This window comes from Ambystoma mexicanum, chromosome 5q (assembly GCF_040938575.1).
Source record: "Ambystoma mexicanum isolate Mex_15411 chromosome 5q, UKY_AmexF1_1, whole genome shotgun sequence".
Classification (NCBI taxonomy): domain Eukaryota; kingdom Metazoa; phylum Chordata; class Amphibia; order Caudata; family Ambystomatidae; genus Ambystoma; species Ambystoma mexicanum.
In genome coordinates, this window is record NC_090933.1 from 91,874,616 (window position 1) to 91,893,484 (window position 18,869).

The 18,869-nt window shown below is 46.8% G+C and overlaps 1 protein-coding gene and 1 long non-coding RNA gene across 5 annotated transcripts in view; both read right to left on the reverse strand.

The window, feature by feature from the left end:
* The window catches only part of RBFA (ribosome binding factor A), a 374,647-nt gene extending 359,407 nt beyond the window's left edge, over window positions 1–15,240 (reverse strand). For 2 of the 4 annotated variants that reach the window (XM_069620578.1, XM_069620576.1), the window contains exon 1: window positions 15,034–15,212. Coding sequence is in view for 2 of the 4 variants with exons in the window: in XM_069620576.1 (XP_069476677.1) it covers window positions 15,034–15,161 (128 nt within the window). In the remaining 2 variants the exon portion in view is untranslated. Of the gene's footprint in view, window positions 1–15,033 lie in introns of all 4 variants that reach the window. The other 2 variants (XM_069620577.1, XM_069620579.1) reach the window with 2 other exon arrangements.
* On the reverse strand, window positions 11,504–13,906 carry LOC138497244 (uncharacterized). Its single transcript, XR_011278551.1, has 3 exons — window positions 13,878–13,906; window positions 11,899–12,130; window positions 11,504–11,805 (listed from the first exon to the last, which is right to left on the reverse strand). It is a non-coding gene; the product is annotated as an uncharacterized lncRNA (long non-coding RNA).
* Window positions 15,241–18,869: the final 3,629 nt, after the last annotated feature.

Consider the following 18,869-nt stretch of genomic DNA (forward strand, 5'->3'; position numbering starts at 1 on the left):
TCAATAGACTCTACTGCGAAACTACTTATTGAAAATCCAGATCTTGTAAAGAAACGGCTGTATGAGAATGATTGGATCGGGTACTCAGTGCTGGCACAGTCATCCAAACTCTATGGCAAATACTGCGTTGCTTTGAACAAGCGAGACCAAACTCTGCTGTATCCGAGTAAGTTTCCTTCGGCGGAGTTGCAAAAGCAATTTCTCAGACTTCGCTTCAACATCTTTCCGACCAAAGAAATTCTTGAAGCAAGAAAACAGAAAAGCATGAGAGAATATAAATGTGAACTCTGTGGTCATCCAAAGGAAACACTTCGCCATCTCATCACGAGTTGTCAGGGCATCATGGACATTCGTCGCAATCTACTGGGGAGATCTTTTGTAAACAATCGAACTTCAACAATGAAAGTTGTTTGGTTACAGCTGCTACAGGGCTCAAGGTTATCTATAACTTTTGCCCTGCTAGAGATGGCATCAATCATTTTTTTAAAACTTGACGGAGAAAAGTGAGAAAATGTATTTCTGCATAACAAGACTGAAAGAAGCTGCCAACTGAACTGGTCCTTCCCTCTTCTCCTTTTTACCCGTTTTTTTCTCCTTCCTTTTATTTTTCTCCCCTTTTCCTTTTTCCTTTTCACAACAATTGACTGAAATAATTGTATTATATGTTTTCAGAGTTATAGAATGTTTTCAGAGTTATGCAATCTTCGTTTACATAATTTTTTTCTTTAATTTTTTCTTCTCATTTTTTTCTTTTCATGCTGAATTTGAACTGTAACTGGTAAAAACCTTTCCGTAGTATTCTAGTATTCTAATGGCAGAGGTGTTGAGGCAAGTCTGGTGTTTCAGTGCGTGGTTATGTGACCAGCTAGACCAAATGCGCCATAGTCGTAGCTGCATGAGTGTGTGGATGGAAATCTGTGCGTGCGGCAAATGTCCACAGAAATGGTGCGTTTATACACACCTTGAACAAGGAAAGAGTTTATCTTCGATGTCGCTGTGTGCGATTTATCTGGCACTATGAGCCGGCTACCACCAAGTCTGCTAGGGGGTTAGGTTAGGTATCCAAGAGCATCTTCTAGTAGGGGTAGACATGGTACCATGGAAAAAGGACCCAGCCAATGGGATTCTTTGGAGTGAAATAAGCAAATACATTAAATAGACATAGCCGCTATGTGTCTTCCACATTCTACAGACACGAACAAAGTAATGCAATAAGCGCGATGTCAACGGATGCTTGCATGCAACCGCATGGTGTTTCAATGGTTATCCTAAGAAATTATAAGTTCAAAAGGGGTTGCTAACAAGTATCTTGGAGCGCCATGGGTGGGCTGAAACCTGTAGGCCAAATGCTTTAAGTGAACCACATGTGTTAATTAGATGCAGTGCCAGGCCACCTACATGCCTTGGCTCAGACTTACCCCTAAAACACATCTAAATGCATACTGTGAGAAACCAAAGGCGTTTCTCCCAGGCTATTCCCTGGGATCCTTTGTGCAGGTGACCAGGAGAGGGCCATTGCTCTTGGATCCCAACCCTGGGGGCAGACGAGCGAGGGAGGAACAGCTGGGCAGGAGGGTCCTCGGGACTATGGAAGACACACCCTCGGGAGAGACATGGTATTCATCCCGTTCTGATACATCCCCTCAGTTGTCATGGGATATTGTCAGCAGAGTCCCATCATACCTCAGTACCTTTTTTGTAAGAAAAAGGAGAAAACGACCAGGGAACCTAAAACCCAATAGAAAATGCATTTATCCATCACAATACATGTAACCCCTTCATCCTGACAAAAACCTACATGGTTTTTCCATGATCTCCAGGAAAACCTACAACTCCCACAAACCCTACTTCCATTCTAGAAGTCCAGCTACTGGGACGGAAAAAAGGCAGATGGGAGTCATGAGGATTACCTGTAGGCATCAATGGGCAATGGATTCCTATGGCAGTCTCCATGTTGTCCCGATAATGAGGTCAGGAAGAGTCAGGAAGGGAGGGACAACTACTCACAACTGACTCCAATCAACTCTTTCAAAGAGTATAAAAGGTCAGCCACCCAGGCATACTCTTGAGTGAGCTGGGGATGCTGAAGATCAGAAGGAGAAGTCAGATGCTGGGAGAACCTTAGGGAGCTAGAAGGGGGGGACGGACTGCTAAGACAGTGGAGCCTGTGAGTACAAAGGGGGCTACAGTGCGGCAGTGGAGCCGTGCCCCAGGGAACTAAAACTCCAGCTTCACTTTTCTGGTAGTGTTTAAATCTGTGCTTGCTCCATGGCGAGTTCCAGAAACCCAGGTAGTTGAGGGGCAGGTGCTGGAACCTTGACCTCAAGTGAATCCCCATTAAGGAGCCGCTAACACCTCATCACTGAGGGTAAAAGATGGAGACCCTCTGACTTGAGGGAAGCTAAGGCTGGATAACCTGTTGTGTCAAGAACTTTGTGTAAATCCCAAAAGTACCTGTAACTGGCTGTTAGGGAGAATTCTCATAAATGTGCTAATTCCCTCCGCCTTAGAGGCCTTTTGTTCCCACTCTTTCATGCATTTTGATGTGTGTTTTACTCTTGTGTTCTTTGATTTTGGAGTTTTAAGATAACTCCACGGGCATCTTTTCATGTGTGTTACACAGCACCCTCAGTGCAGTGACACAGGGAGGTCTTTTAGTAGACTTCCCAAAGGTTTACATTCCTTCTCTGGGATAAACTACTGTTTCCCAGAGAATGCAAGGTTAAATTGACTTTACTAGTCTTTTTAAATTCCTAGACCCAGCACACACTATCTTCCTATAGAGTGTTGGAGGGGTTACCTAGTATCCCCCGTGTCTAGAAACTCGTGTAGCAGTCAAATGCTACTCTTTTCTATCGAAATGGCTGGTGGCAGTGGTTTTAGAACAAACTACCATGATTTTTCCCGACCGCGAACACCGGTAGCTGAATATCGCGGGAGTCATCATTTTTCAAGATGGCGCCTTAAGCCCCTTTGTTTAAACGGGTCCCGTCTTCTTTTTGGAAAGGTCCTTCTAGTGTTTGTCTCTGCACGCCAAACAAGGTTTGGTCCCTTTGTTTCCATACCTTTGGCGGGCTTCAGGACTGAAGACCGCCTCTGGTGTCTGGGGTGGGCACGAAGTGCGGGGGGTTCCTGAAACTCCCTGTGCTTAGTCTCCTAGGAGACCCAAATGCACTCTGGTGTGATTGGCTGGCTGACTGTCTGGCAAGGACAGCCACCCTGCTGGGTGAGTGGCAGCGAGGCTGGGATGAATGGGAGAAAATTGTCTAAAAGGCGATTCTCCTAGACTGGAAAGCAGAGGCGACGACTGGAAGGAAAGAACCGAAGACGAGCTGGAAGAGGACTGCTGCAACTCCTGGACCGTTGGTTTGCCCGGTGAAGCCCTGCTGCAGGTCCGAATTGCCAAGTTCATCTCGACAGAGAAGCCCCTTCAAGGACGACTTCTTCCTTTGCGTTTGTGGGACCAATCAACTTGTAAGCCACCTGGATACCATTCTCGAAGCTGGTTAGGATTAACCAGGGGGAAGGACACCAGCTTGTGTGCTTGAACAGCTACTCGAACAAGTGACTCCATTTTGTCAGCGTTTTCTGACAATCCCGTGCAGTGACGGAGTCCCCCGACGTCCTCCCTCTTGTCCCCACGACTGAGGCTCAGCAACAGTGAGATCTGCAGGAACTGCCTGGAACCAACGTCTGCAGCTGCATCTTTTGCTTCATACTAAGGTACTGTGCCAACCCGATTGAGAGAACGCTTCTCTCGCAGTGAAAGTTTGTGGAACTTTCCCAACGTACAGGCCTAATCAGCTTGTGACCCAACATATGATTCTATTTCGTACAAACTACTTCTGAGAACTTTGGCAAAGACTTTACCATTTACTTCAAGAACTGCTCTTTCCTATCCAAGACACTAGTCCATTGACTTTGGCCTATGCCTCTTGAACTGAATTGAGTCCTCTAGTGAACTATAACCCTTTGCACTGCCTATAGTATTTGTTATCTATTCTATTAACTTGTGCCTTCCCATTCAAAGTGAATGAAATGTCCTTTGGCTCCTATTTCAGGGGAGCTTCCATAATTCAGAAACGTATAGGTTTTGTGTTGAAGTATATTTGTGTATAATATTAGGTTGCCTCCTTCTAGTGAATGTTTTCTAAATGATTGTAATAAATGTATAAGTATTTACCAAGAAACCTTGAGTACAAGTGTCTACTTGAACCACTGTGATTGTAAGACCTCTGTAACTTCTTGTACTGGTCACATTCCCTCTTGAGATAAGCCTGGCTGCTCAGCTCGCTAACACAAAACTGTGTAGTACAGACTTATACCAAAGATTGGTTTTTGCTTACACCTGTAGTCCTATCTATTGTATGTGGTGGTCCCAGAGGGCACTGCATGTAATTCTGCCTAACACTGGCGAAGTGGGAACAAAACCTCGAATGTGCATTCTGGGACTTGTAGCCCAAAAGAGCAAAGATGTGAGACAGAGTGGTCTGGCACCGCGTGTGTACCCAATCGAAAGTCTCTTTAAGGTATACAATTGAGAAGTGGCAGAAGGGAAAATTAAAGAATTGTAAATCGAAGTTGTCCTGCGACGGATCAAGCAAATTCCAATGCAGTCGAAAGTCTTCGAATCTGGTGTCAAAGGGGATCTGAGCCCCTAAGTGGGGGATCCATGGTCTGAGCCCGGGTGAGGGAGACCAAATTGTGAGAAAAGGGATCTTACCCTGGACAAGGGGGATCTATGGTCCGAGACCGGATGAGGGAGACCAAGTTGTGAATTGTGAACATTGTACAAAAGTGGACTGAGCCCGGCTGAGGGGGGACCTGTGGTCTGAGCCTGAAGGAGGGAGACCAATCGTGAACTTATGAATGTGAGAATCTTGACAAAGGGAAGGAACTTTCATTTTTTGTTTTCTACACCAGACCCTCTGCAGTAAGAGACTTTGAATGGCAAAGAGACTGGCACAGAAGGTCCATTAAACTGTGCCGAGGAAGTCAGTGTGCACGAGAGTCGAGCGTGCTGCCTTGTCCCGTGCTGAAAGCAAGGGGAAGGGAGGCCAACTGCTCCACTGTCCTGACATATTGTTTCTTGAAAAGTTTTCCTTTTTTGCATACATTATTGTCCCACACCATTTTGTATTTAGAATTAAGGATTGGCAATAGGTTTATTAGCATAGGCCCTTTTATTTTGACAGACTCTACTAGGACTGCGTTATTATTATTTGATGCTTGTAGCTTGCTCTCCTCCTTAGATTTAGGTTTAGATAGGCCTTTTCCAACCCTTTAAAATTCAATAATCGCCCTTAAACTGTCTCATTTGTGTCGGTCTTCATTGAGAATACCAAGCCTTTCCTTACAATACCATATCCTATCCCGAAAATACAACTAGGTGCACCTCCTTCCTACCTCCAGTGAACCATTGAATCGAGCATTCTGAGTGCTTGGGCAGGACTCTTCATTAAAAGATAAGACATGATATACCTGTACAAGGCCTCTAGGTATTCACCCAAGGCGGCTGTTATGATGTGACCGCAGTGCATTTTTCAAGGCCTGACCGCTGTCCAGAAACGTTTCAATGGTAACGTACATACTACCACCAAATTGTCAGGTGTTGTCCAGTAACCAGAGCGCACCAGTTAGAGTGAAGGAAGTCCAGGGGCTGATGTGTGATCGTGTGCAGGAGTGTAATGGGTTGAGGTTAGCAGGGTGGGCCGCCGCAAAAGCAGCCAGCACCCACTGCAACGTGAAAAGTTGATGTTTCCGTGAGCCTAGGCCGGTGCTTGTGTGGGAGGCCAGTGTTTGGGAAAGTGGACGGAGGAGGATTCAGGATGTGGTAGGGAACAGCCAAGTTTTGGTGGGCCTTTCTGAATGTGAGGTGGTTGTCAATACAGCGGATGTGGAGAGAGAGAGTTCCAGATGGTAGGAGCCTAGATGGACAGAGGATCCTCCCAATCTGGTGGAGTTTCAATGGCGGATAACTAGGAGAAAATCTGTGCCAGATCCGAGGTTCCTGGTGAGTTGGTAGCGTATGAGTTTATCCTGGAGGAATTCGGGACCGGTGCTATGGATGGCACGGTGAGTGGTGCACGTGGTTTTAAAATGTAGCTAGTGTCGGATTCTGACGGCGGGACTAGTGTGTTCTCTAGATGAGAAGCCAATAATGAGACTGGCAGCAGTGTTTTGGATTCTGTTTAGTTTCCTGAGCTGGAAAGTCAGTGCGCCTAGATAAAGGCAGTTTGCATAATCTAAGCAAGAAGAGGATGATGGAGAGGACGGCAGCGATTCAGTGTGGGTAGGCGAGGTATGGGAAGATTCGCCCAAGGATGCATAGGTGGAAAAAGCAGGTTCTGGATACAGAGTTGATGTGTGGGGAGAAGGATAGATCCGAGTCCAGTGTGCATCTGAGGTTTTTCACTGAAGTGGAAGTTGTCAGGGGGGGCGGGGGGGGCGTGGACTCAAGAGTGAGGCCAGGGGATTGGTTGGGAAGGGGGGGGGGGCGGTTTTGCCGCGTACTAGGATTTCTGTTTTTCCAGGGTTGAAGAGGAGGTGGTTGGTTGTCATCCAGTGGTCAATATCAGAGAGGCATGATGAGAGATTTGGACAGGCAGCCACAATTTCTGGAGTTGGAAATGCCGAAAGTATCCCTGTGCAATCCTTGGAAGTGGTACCTCTACACGTCTGGTGTTATATTACATATCATCTCTGCATCACAACGAGATCCCAAGCCTATTACCCGTTTCCAAAATAAGAGTCTCCCTTTTACCATTGTCTAACAAATCATCCTACTTTTGGCTAAGATGTTTTTCTTTTTTGTGATTATACATTTATAATTTGCCCTAAGGGAACACAACAGGGCTTATCATTAGGCGTATGAGCCTGCTAGACAAAGCCCAATTTCATTCTCACTGCCCCTGCATTCCTCATGGAACCAGTTATTTCTCCTCAAGACCCATTTCCAATTTTCTTAAAGAGGATGTGTTAACGGTGTATATACTCTTTTAGTCAAGGTTGCACATTCTGCCAACACTCTCTGATCTGTACTTTCCCTGTTGCAGATGTTCTCAATATAGTGACTATAGCATGATACCTGGCTTTTTAAATCCTTAGCCAATACCTTAGCCCACTGATAGAACAGTGGGAATGACCACTGACTGATCAGTTTAGACCGGCTGTTTACTGGTACTTCCGTGCCAATGCTTCCTGGCAACCAAACTACACTAGACAGTGGTTTGTGGTCACTCTCATGGCGAGCTAATACTTCAAATCTACTAATTAATTCCCAGTCTCCTTCTGAAATTAAATCCCTGGATGATCCATTGTGGCCCATGAAGGTACCCTTTCTTTTGTCTTGCCTCCAAACCCATCCCAATAAACAAATCCACTAACCAATGCCCTGTGTCCACACTCCAATACACATAAAAGAGCTCCTGGTTTATGGTGGTGTAATTTTAATGGAAGGCTTTAATGCCATCCATTCACGGCATGCCAGATTTTCAATCATTTGTATAGAGGGCAGGCGGAGCAGAACACAACTTGCATTTCCGCCACCTGCCTTCCTCTCTGCCATACAAATGCTACAGAATTTGCACCAGCATAGATTTTCATGCTGGTAGATTTTCATGTTGGTGCAAATGATAGAGATCCCTATGGGGTCTGTCAGCTGTATGCACCAGCATAAAGCAGATGGACACCATACAGATCCATTGTATATGCTGCCTGCAATTAAAATTAAACGCTGCCCAACAAGACCACTCATCTCCTGAACCCCACTGCCGACCCGCCAGCACTGCCCATGCCCGCTCCCCCCACTACCACACCCCACCCTGCAATCACCCACCCCCCGCCTTGCCATCATACCCCTGCCACCTTCCCCCCCTGACTGCTCCCTTTCCCCTCCCTAAAAACTGCGCGCCTAGCCCTAGCGAGAACCGAAGAATACTCAGAGGGACCCCATGTTAGTGGTAGGAGAATGAGTCAAGCGGTGCAGATAGTTACGAGTGCTGGTAGGCCCCAACACGGAAGTGAAGAAATGGGCATAATGGAGGACCTCGTGACTTTATCTCAGGGCATGACAGAACTGAGGAAAGCACACAGGGATAAAAGGGGGAAGAAAAAAAGAAGACCCGCGGGGCACATAGCGCCCAGATCCCTCCGGGTTCACCACAGAGGTGCAAAAGTGGCAACAGGAAGGCAAGGTCGAGAGGCAAATATGATTATAGCTCAGATGACACATATGACGAAGACTGCATGAGCAGTAGCAAGTCAGACTAGCACAGCTCGTCAGAATATCAGACTCAGACCTCCTCATCGAATGAAAGGCGAGAGCCCAAGAGCAAGAAAGGCAGAAAAGAAGATGAGGGACCGCGAGGGGATGAATTTGACCTGTATGAGATAGTGCACCCGAGGTCACCAGAATGGAACCACCTAGAGAATATAGCAGAATACTTAAGGAAGAGACTTAGAGCGCCTCTAAGCAAACAAGCCAGAAATAAAATGGAGGTCTGAATGCCCCAGGCCCAGGGTGCCAGATGGAGTGGCAGAGACACCTGAGTTTGACCAAAGGATGCCAACATTCCTGGGGATGTACGGCAGAGATGTAAAAAAAGGGCAAAGCCCAGTCTTGAAGATCATGCCAAGATAAATTATTGGATATGGTCGGGCCCATCATAAGAATATGGCAGCTGGTGGAGGAGGCCAGGCAGAAGAAAGAAGCCATTGACCCGGAGATAATTGCCAGCTGGGCCCAGAGGACAATATGTCTGCTGGGTGATACAAATACCGCGATAGCCACAGAGAGAAGGAGATCCATCTTGATGAAGATGGACTCGAAATTAGGGGAACTGGCGACATCAGAGCAGGCGGCAGCGGGCAATGGAAATTTGGTGAGACATGGCCAAGTTTGCCAACACATACGCGTCTATGGAAAAGGCGCAAGTTTCCCTCAAAAAGATTTTTGGAAGGACGTTTTTTGACAAGGCTGGCAGAGACAAGGGCCGCTCGGCCAGACATCACTGGAGGGAACAAAAGGAACGAAGGGCCAACCCTTTCTTCCCTTGCAGAGGCAGAAGAAGCAGCGGCAGACACCAGCATCCAAATACCACAGGTGAGAGGAAAAAGTGCGCTAGCGAAAGAGTTAGAAGTGAGCATACTTCCAGTAGGAGGGAGAGTGAGACTGCACGCGCAAAGTTGGGTAGAAATATCCTCAGATGCTTGGGTACTTCAAACGGTTCAGGGTTTTCAGCTAGAATTCTGTCAAGAACCAATACAGGAAGTCACACCCAGAACCAATACAGGAAGTCACACCCAGAACCAATACAGGAAGTCACACCCAAACAAATAAGGTTCAGCAGGGAAGATGAAGCACTACTCGACAGAGAAGTAGATCTGCAGAAAATAAAAAAGGCGCTCAGCCCGGTCAAGAGGGACAGAAAGGTTTTGTAAGCAATCTGTTTTTAATCAAAGGCAAACACAAATTCAGACCAGCGATAAACCTAAGGGAGCTGAATTCATTTCTGATATACAGATACTTCAAAATGGAAGGGATTCACCTACTGAAGGACATCCTACAGAGAGGGGATTGGCTAGCGAAAATAGATCTCAGGGATGCCTACCTGACAATTCAGAGGAGACTACTACAGTTCCTCTGGAAAGGAGAGAAATGGGAATTCACAAGCTTGCCGTTCGGACTGGCGTCAGCCCCCTGGTGCTTCCCCAAACTGTTGAAACCTGGACGATATCTGCATAATGTGCCAGGACAAGGAGACTTTAGTAGAACAGATCCGGATAACAACAGAAGTATTGCAGCAGTTAGGATTCCTAATAAACTGGGAGAAGTAAGAATGCGAACCAGACCAGCCAATGGATTTTTTGGGGTTCATCCTGGAGACAGATACTCAGATTACCACTGGGGATGGTGAACTCCATCAAGAAAGAGATAAAGAACTTGAGGACAAAGCAGATTATTTCTCTGAGAGAGAGAGCCAGGCTGGTAGGCCGACTCATCTTCGATTAAGGCAATTTTTCTGGGCACGCTGCATTACAGAGAGCTGCAGCGGTTGAAAATAGAACATATCAGGAAGGGTCTATCTTACGAACAGAAAGTACCCATTTCATAGGAAGCAAGAACGGAACTGCAATGGTGGTACTACCACATGGAGGCATGGAATGGCAGGGTGATATTTGGATCCTCCCCAGACCTGGTAATAGAATTGGACGCCAGCCGATGGGGCTAGGGGGCCAGGTGCAGCGAACAGACGACCGGGGGGAGAATGTCAAACGAAGAATTGGGTCTCCACATCAACTGTCTCAAACTGTTAGCAGGATCCTTTGCAGTCCGTTGCTGGACTCAGGAAGGAGCGAGATGCACCATCCTGCTCAAGATGGACAATGTCTCCGCAGTCAGGTACATAAACCTACTAGGAGGGACGAGATCCAAGATGCTGGCGCAGATAGCCAAGGATTTTTGGCACCTATGTCTCCAAAGAGGAGTCAGCGTGACGGTGGAGCACCTGCTGGGGGAACAGAAACAGTTTGCAGACTGGAACTCGAGACACCTGAGGGACTCCAGCGATTGGCAGCTGGAGGACTCTGTATTCCAGGAAATAAGGAGATAATGCATTGGGGAGGTCTGTGTCAGAGAGAGCTGTTCGCTTCGAGGTTGAACAAAAAGATCTCCAGATTTTTCAGCTGGACACCAGACCCAGAGGCAGCGGCAATAGATGCATTTCTCCAGGTTTGGGGACCAGCGAAGGAATAAGCATTCCCGCCTTTTGCCATGATAGCAAGAACTGTGGCGCAGATCAGGAGACGGAGCGACAGTGATTTTAGTGACACCTTACTGGAAGGGCCAAGCATAGTTCCCAGATCTCCTGGAGAAGTCTTACGACTTTCCAATTCTATTGCCACACAGCCAGGAAATAGTACTGGGACCAGCGGGAGAACTCCAACCGCTGATTCAAACCGGAGACCTGATCCTGATAGCATGGGCGATTTCAGGAGAACCTGGGCCAAGCCTGGTCTTTCGGGAACAGCTCAGGAATTTATCAAAGAATCATGGGCCCCGGGAAGGCTTATAGAGTGGCATGGCGCAAATGGAGTAATTGGTGCATGGAGAGGGAGGTTAATCCCATAGGAACTGATGTGATTCACGTGGTGAATTTTCTAGCAGCCCAGGCTAAGGAATATAGTACAATTAACACAAGCGTAACCTGTTATATGCTAACAGGTGGCCCCAATATGCACTCGAGGGTTAAAACAATCTCAGGACTCATTTTTGCGTGCTCTGAGGCAAACCGGACACACCGGGTTGTCTCAGACCACGTCGTCTAACTTGTATGTTCACAAATGTTCAATGTCTAGTCAGTAATAGACTGCTGATCCCTACATATAAATAGAGTATTCCATGGGGAGGGCCTTCAACTAGCCCGAATCATTCAATATTAGGAACATTAGACAAAAAAGCTACTTCAGATTCAATCAATTAGTTTCAAAATATATTTTCAGAAGATAGATGTCATGAAGAAAAACAATTCACCAAAGTCAATGGCATAGGCATACAAGTAAATATACACAAGTTCTTCTCATATGTTGGTCACATAGCAATCATGAGTTGTGTAATATGTTCCACACAACTACATTAAGCAGAGTCAGACAATTTTTTGGCATGTGTATGTTAATTCACTAATTAGCTCCTCTAGAGATGTGGAAACTGCCAACGCGTTTCGGATTGAGTCTAAATCCTTCTTCTGGGCCTTGGACCTATTATTCCTCATTCATGTGTTCCAACTTGCGTGCCTGGATGTGCACCTAAAAGGTAATCCACAGAAGTTTAAATCCAAGAAAGACATAGGAAATAGATATATAACTGGTAATACGTCCTGGGTGAATAAAGCAACTAACCTAAATTCTTCCTTATAAAAGCGTGTAGTCCTCGTTAACTGCATTACATCATCATACAGTTCTGGGAAAAGTATAAGTTCTCGCTACTGGGTGAAGAACAGCCAGAGCGCAGGAAACTGGAGTCTTCAACAGGCTGCTGGGATATCAATCTTACCCAGTCTTGCTAGGCGACATGCGCCTTTAACTAGAAGGGTCTTCTAGCGTATTAGTTAATAGACACGAACGCTGTGATCTGGGGATAAACAAGGATTTGGTCAGTTTAAGCTGCTTAGAAATAAACGCATCTTGTGGGGTGTAATGCGGGTCATGCCAGTAGTGCTAATTGGCTCTGTGGAGTGCATGCGTCTAAGCTGCCATGCGTTTATTTTGATAGGCCACACGACTATGTGTGAGTCTGGGAAGCCGCTGTGTGTACGGTATTTGTACGTTCTATATTGCTAATGCAAATATTCTCATTGTCCTAGACGCGTTATCATACCGTTCGTTATATGCAGATGCCATGTAGTTGCATACCGTGCTCACCTATGAATTCAAGAACAATGTCTGACGCTAGTCTCCTCTAGGGCGTCTGGCCGCCAAGACAAATGTTTATATGGTTGCCGTGCAACCCATGCACATGTGTATTGCACTGTAGGGTGGCCATGTTGGTGTGGGAATGTATTTGTCGTCATAGTAACCTTAATGTCGTGTACCCGCTAATCACAGAATTCGATGTGGTTAAATATAAGGGAATGTGCTACTGCTCCATAGATGACATCAGCACTAGACTACAACATGTGTATTTGTGAGGGGCAGAGTGCCGAAGCATATCAGCTTGGTGCCGCCACTCCTCTGTCACTCATTCACACTCACCTAAGCGAGTGTCCAAGTAACGTTAGTGTTAATCTCATAGTCCGCTACCTGGACGGCACGGAGCTACAATCACAGAGGAAATCTAGAACAATTAACACTTACAGATCAGCGATATCTGCAGGTCACAAGTATATAGAAGGAAAACCAGTGGGGGAGCACCCATTGGATCTGTAGGTTAATGAAGGGAATCAGCGACATGAGACCACCGACACCTAGACATTCACGCATCTGGGACGCAAGTGTGGTCTTGAGGATGTTTGAAAAATGTATCTAGGAAAGCTCTCTGGGCGAAACTGACTATATTATTGTGTTTAATCTCTTGCAAGAGTGTGTCAGAGGTCAGAGCATTAGAGGCAGACAGAAAATCTTTTTCTCCCACAGATGTTATATTTTACATAGAAAGGAGGACGAAGACAGGGATTAAGACCGTAGAATATATGGCTTTCCCTGAAAGGCCCAGATTATGCCCGGTCAGGTGTCTGAAGGCTTGAGAGGCCGTGGCAGATCAGGTGAGACCTGCAGGAGAATCTCTGCTGTTGATAGCGGGGAGAAAGACGTTTAAGGCAGTAGCGTCAGCCACATAAGTAAGATGGGTGAGATGGTGCATGGCAGAAGCAGGCATTGACGTAGGTCAGTTCGGAGCACATTCGACTAGAGGTGCTATGGCGTCTACAGCCCTTATACTAGGGGCTCGCCTAGAGGATATTTTGAAGGCGGTAGACTGGTCAAACGAAACGGCTTTTAAGAATGTTTATTTTAGACCAGTAGACCAGATAGCTTTGTTGGTGGTAAGTAAGCTTTAAACTAGCATGATCTGAGCCTCTGAGTCTTGACATAGAATACAGATTTTCAAAACATTTGTCAAAGAAAGTCACAATTCTATTAAAGACTTGGAGGCGAACGATTATTCCACCCATTTAATCGCTATTAGTGTATGAATGATAAAAAGAAATGTATCAATATATTGTTGGGATATTGGAAATGTTACGTATTGTCACTATGTGCGATTGGCCACCCGGTCCGGAAGAGTGATTTCGTTGAGGTTGATATTTTTTAACAGAGGCAGAGAATAAACCAGCAGCCTTGTGAGGGATGTTCTGGATAATAAAATAAGAGAATAAGTCTACCGGATGGGGTGCAAGTTATTCAGAGGTCGATCAGCAGCAGAAAGAGGAAGAATCCAGGAAGTTGACAGGGTTTATGTGAAAGGTTGAACATGATTGGACTTAAAGAAGGACACGTGTTTTAACAGACCTATGAAAAACAAAACTACAGATTCACCTTTTTATTATTGGGAGTTGTAGTTCATTGTTAGTTTGTTATTCATTATGTTAATATTTTGCTGCTCACCAAGTAAAGAGAAGAATTGAGCATAATCGTTGGCCTCAGCGTCTTTAATAGAATCATGACTTTCTATAACGAATGTGTTGAAAATCTGTATTACAATGCCCTTCCGTTCTGCTCTGATGAGAAGACATGCTTTCTGGCTGCAGGCTCAAGGCAATGGGTTAGTGTTCTTTCTGTCCCTCTTGCAGTCAGCCAGTTTCTCTCTCCGTATGTTTTTCACTCTCTCATACCCTAAGAAAGTTAAACACACTGCACCCACAGGACCCCATGAAGACAGAAACGCTACACTCAAAATGTCAAAACCGAGCATGCGCACACACACTACGCATGCTCTGTCAGTGCGTAAAGGATTTTGACAGATAGGAAAATCTGACATTCACCGGCTCCCCAACAATGATGTTAGAACAGTCACAGGTTTTCGGCTCATGCTGGAAGTACATGTACTCCAGTGGTTTGAGGGGGGTGGCGCAAGTCAGGGCCGCTTTAGACTGTGCTGGCACTAAGGTATAAAACATTGTGCACAAGTCACCCTCCAACCTTTCAAAAGTAGTTTGCTCCCCTTCCTCGGGGAGCACAGTGAGGGTAGAATAGGGCTGCAGACAACACAGGGTAGGCTGAGGTGCAATGGGTCAGCAGACAGCACGTTGATCCACGACTCGAAACACATAGGGTAATTCAAGGCAAGTAGCACCAAATTGGGAGAGCGAGAAAGCAAAGTGCAAGAAGAGATTAAGCACAAGGACCAGGTAAAAATAACCGTGAAGTAATGTTTCAAGCATGCTCTATTAAAAATGAAGAAGAAACTAAGACAGGAGGGAAAGATCGCGGGGTATATAAGGTGAGTGGGAGGTTTTGGAGGGGGGGGGGGTGATCTAGGTTTAAGCAGCCAGCAAGGTTTAAAAAGGGGTAACACAGCACAGTGACAGCACAACTTACTTGGTTTTAGATGCGAACTTCATGAGTAGTGTCTTCTTGGCGTTTAGGGTGGCAGTAGTGTGTACATGTTTGGCGCTGCAGGTGGCACCCCACACCAGCAACGCTCCACGAGAACAGCACAGCGCCATGCAGCAAATAGCATGCCTTGTACAGTTATGAAAAGAAAAGAAGGACTAACAACCGCTCAAGGAGCTCGGCGGTAGAGTCTAGTTCCCATCCGAGAAACGCACCATAGCAACGCCCCGCCCACTCTTCACGTGACTTTGCACGTTTCGTTCCCTACCGCTTAGAGTCTACGTCATCTTGTCCTAGTTATTTTCGTGACCTGGAACCAGGACGGGTTCGGTTGTCAGCCTGCGCCGTGCAAGAGCAACTGGGATCTGGGTGTTATTGGGTGGGCAGGGTGGCTGAAATTAAAATAGTAATTTTCTTGGGGATACTTTGCCCAGATGGAGATGGGTGAGCGGAACATTACATTTAATTTAAAAAATAATGTTCATCTATTCAACATGAAAGGAATGGATGGCTAAGAAAAGGAACAGTGCAGGGACAGTGGATGGTGACGATTAACTGATCAATAGGGGGCCAATAAAACAAAGGGGGCCAATAAAACAGGTTAATTTAGACAAATGATATAAAGGAGAAATTCATTTCGATTAAGTATGTTTGGGTTAAATAGTGGGTAGAATGGGGTGGTTTTAGAGGAGGTCAGCTGGAGCTATCTGCGTATGGTTCGGAAGAGGCACATGGGCATATCTGTGCCGGTCTGCAAGGGGGATAGGGCATCTTGGTGTGTGTTAAGGGTCCCTTTGCCCTTAAGGCACAGACAAGGATATTGGCGGGAGTGAGGGAGGAAAGGGAGGAGCCAATAGGGGATGGCAGTTAGAAGCCGACCATTAAATAAAGTAGAGGTGCTTTTATACGCTGGTGTTGCATCCTTCTTTCCGGTGAAAGTGTCTTTTCCAACAACTGGCGATGAGGATTTCTCCCAGCACACCAGACTCCGCGCCCCCTGCTCGGAGTAGAGACCCCACTTTGTCTGTCTTCCTTCCAGGCGATTCGCACCTCCTGCACAGCACTCCAGGAGCACACAGCGATCTTCCATGGCAGTCCTCCACGTCCTTCTCCACTCTAAGCACCCTGCAGGCCTGCAGCACTCGGCGATCCCGCTATAGGCCTTATCCTGAGTAACCACTCGCTGCGTGGCATTTCCGCCAGCGGCCCACTCCTGACGACGACACTCCACAGTAAGTGAGTGGCCATTGTGCAATCGTCGAGCAGCGACAGCTACACTTGTACTGCCCACAAGAAATTTGCGGCAACCCCACCCCAAAGCCCCACGGCCCACCGAAAATAAGAAAAAACTTTAAACAGGAGGAAAGCAAACGTGCAGAAAAGACAGGGACAAGGGCACACCCCATCAAGCGCTGTGCCACATACCCGCTCTCCTAGCCCAAGTAAAGGGGTCTGCCACAAAACAGGACAACACCCGAAGACACCAGGGAGCAATATCCTCATCCAGAGGACGTTGCACCACCAAGCCCAAACCATACCAGGGACACGTGCAGGTATGCTCAATTCACAAGGGAAACCACACTCCACCCCGCCATCATGAGGAACCCAGAAACACCACAGCCCACTGCTCCCGTCCCCACATCCAAGGCGGCACTGCTCCGCAAGACGCTCCCATTCACGCTGACGCCCCAATCCGATAAAGGGGCGAGGTGGATCGAGTGGGTGGAGGATTTCAACCACTTCGTGAAAGCGGCAGAAGAGAAATCTCTGAATCTCAACGTTGATTCATTAACCTGGTGGGCACCGTGATCAAGCCCATCATCAAAACTATTCCAACAGAGGACAAGACAGATTTCGCTACATTGATCATGGCCCTCCACAGAAAACCTATAATTGAACCCAAAAGAGACTATGAAAGATACATCTTCAATCAATATACCCAAAAACCAGAGGAGACCATTGATCACTCGCCTCAGACTAAAGAGCAGCCATTGCCAATTACACTTATTTTCCACCGATGAGGCAATCAGACTACGCGTAATTGAAGGTTGCCTGTCCCCAGCCCTCAGAAAACAACTACTAAAGAAACCTCTCTCCATTGATGAAGTCAGTGAGATGGCTCGAGTCTTCGAGAGAGTAGATGCACAAGTGGCCCCCATTGAAAAAACAAAACAAGCGCCAAACATGAGAAAGGAGAGACCATCGCCGCCATCCAACCGATACCCCAACGACCCACAGATCGGGGGACGACGCACAAAAGAATGACAACCAGATGCAATTCATAACACAAAGACAATGCTACCGGTGTGGCATGAGCTTCCCACACTCAGGGACCTGTCCGGCATTATCACAGAAGTGCTCCAACTGTGGCAGGGAAGGGCATTTAGTCAGTTTGCAGGCAGAGAAGGAAGACCATTCCCCACCCCCCGACTGAACACCCAGCCTCCAAACAGGTCATACAGCCATCCATCGCAGCCCCCAAACTACCGAAATTGACGAACATACCCTACTACCAAGGCCAGCAGCGATACATCAGAGCAATGGAGGAGGCCGCCCCACAAGATAGTCAACAGGGCTATGACCAATATGGCCATTACTCCCGGTTCAGAGATGACGAACAGAGGAGACCGCCCCACAAGATAGTAAACAGGGCTCTGACCAATACGACCATTTCTCCCATTTCAGAGATGACGAACCACCAAACACATACTAGATGTATGGAGACCAACACAATTAATTCCAGCAGCAAGCAGGGGATAAATACGACCAAAGCTACCTGGATGAATATGTCAACCTCATCCAAGATGACCAAGAAGCAAGAGAAGCGCCCAGGATAGCAGTAAATCTAGGCAACAAACAATTCTGTTTTCTCATCGACTCAGGTGCAACAGTTAGCATAATGGGGGAACAGGAGTTCCTACAAATGCTGCAGAGGCCAGAATATCCAAGGCCAACTCAAGGATCTTCCAATGGGGGGGGGGGGGACCATTAAACTCAATCGGACAGTTTAGGAAAAGCCTGATACACGACGGTCTAACATTGGACACCACCATCCACATCATACAGAGCCCCACGAAAGGCCGCTGTCTCCTCCGCTATCACACAGCGTGCTCACTGGGGCTCACCGACTTCCATTTCCAAGAGGGCGAGGTGATTGAGTCGACCACATTTGCTGGGAACAATGGAGAATCGGTATGCACAATTAACACCACCCCGAAAGAATGAAATGACATCACAATAGATACGATCTTGGCCAGATTTCCAGACTTGGGCAGATGCCTAGGAAGCTCAAGGGGATACCTGTAAAACTAGACATCGAAAATGTCAGCCCAATCCTCCAGCACCCCAGAAGGGTGGGATTCCATCTCCAAGATGCAGTCTCAAAGGAATTTGACCAGCTCCTCTGTGATGGTATCATAGAACCAGCCACAGGCCCCACTCCATGGGTCACCCCACTAGTCATCTTACCAAAAGAGGGAGGACGTTTGAGAGTATGTGTTGACATGAGAATGGCAAATACCGCCATACAGCGGGAACAGCACCCAGGTCCGTGCATCGAGGACATGATTGTTCTATTAAATATATCAACCACATTCCCAAAGCTCGATCTCAGACAAGGGTACCATCAGCTGGAACTCCTCCTGGACTCAAGAAGTATCACTACATTTGCCACGCACGAAGGACTCTTCCAGTATCGACAACTACATTTTGGCATTTCATCAGCCGCAGACATTTTTCAAGAGCCGTAAGGCAAGTAATCCGCCCGATCAAAGGCGCAATAAATTACAGCAACGACATCCTTGTGTTTGGCACGTCGCAGG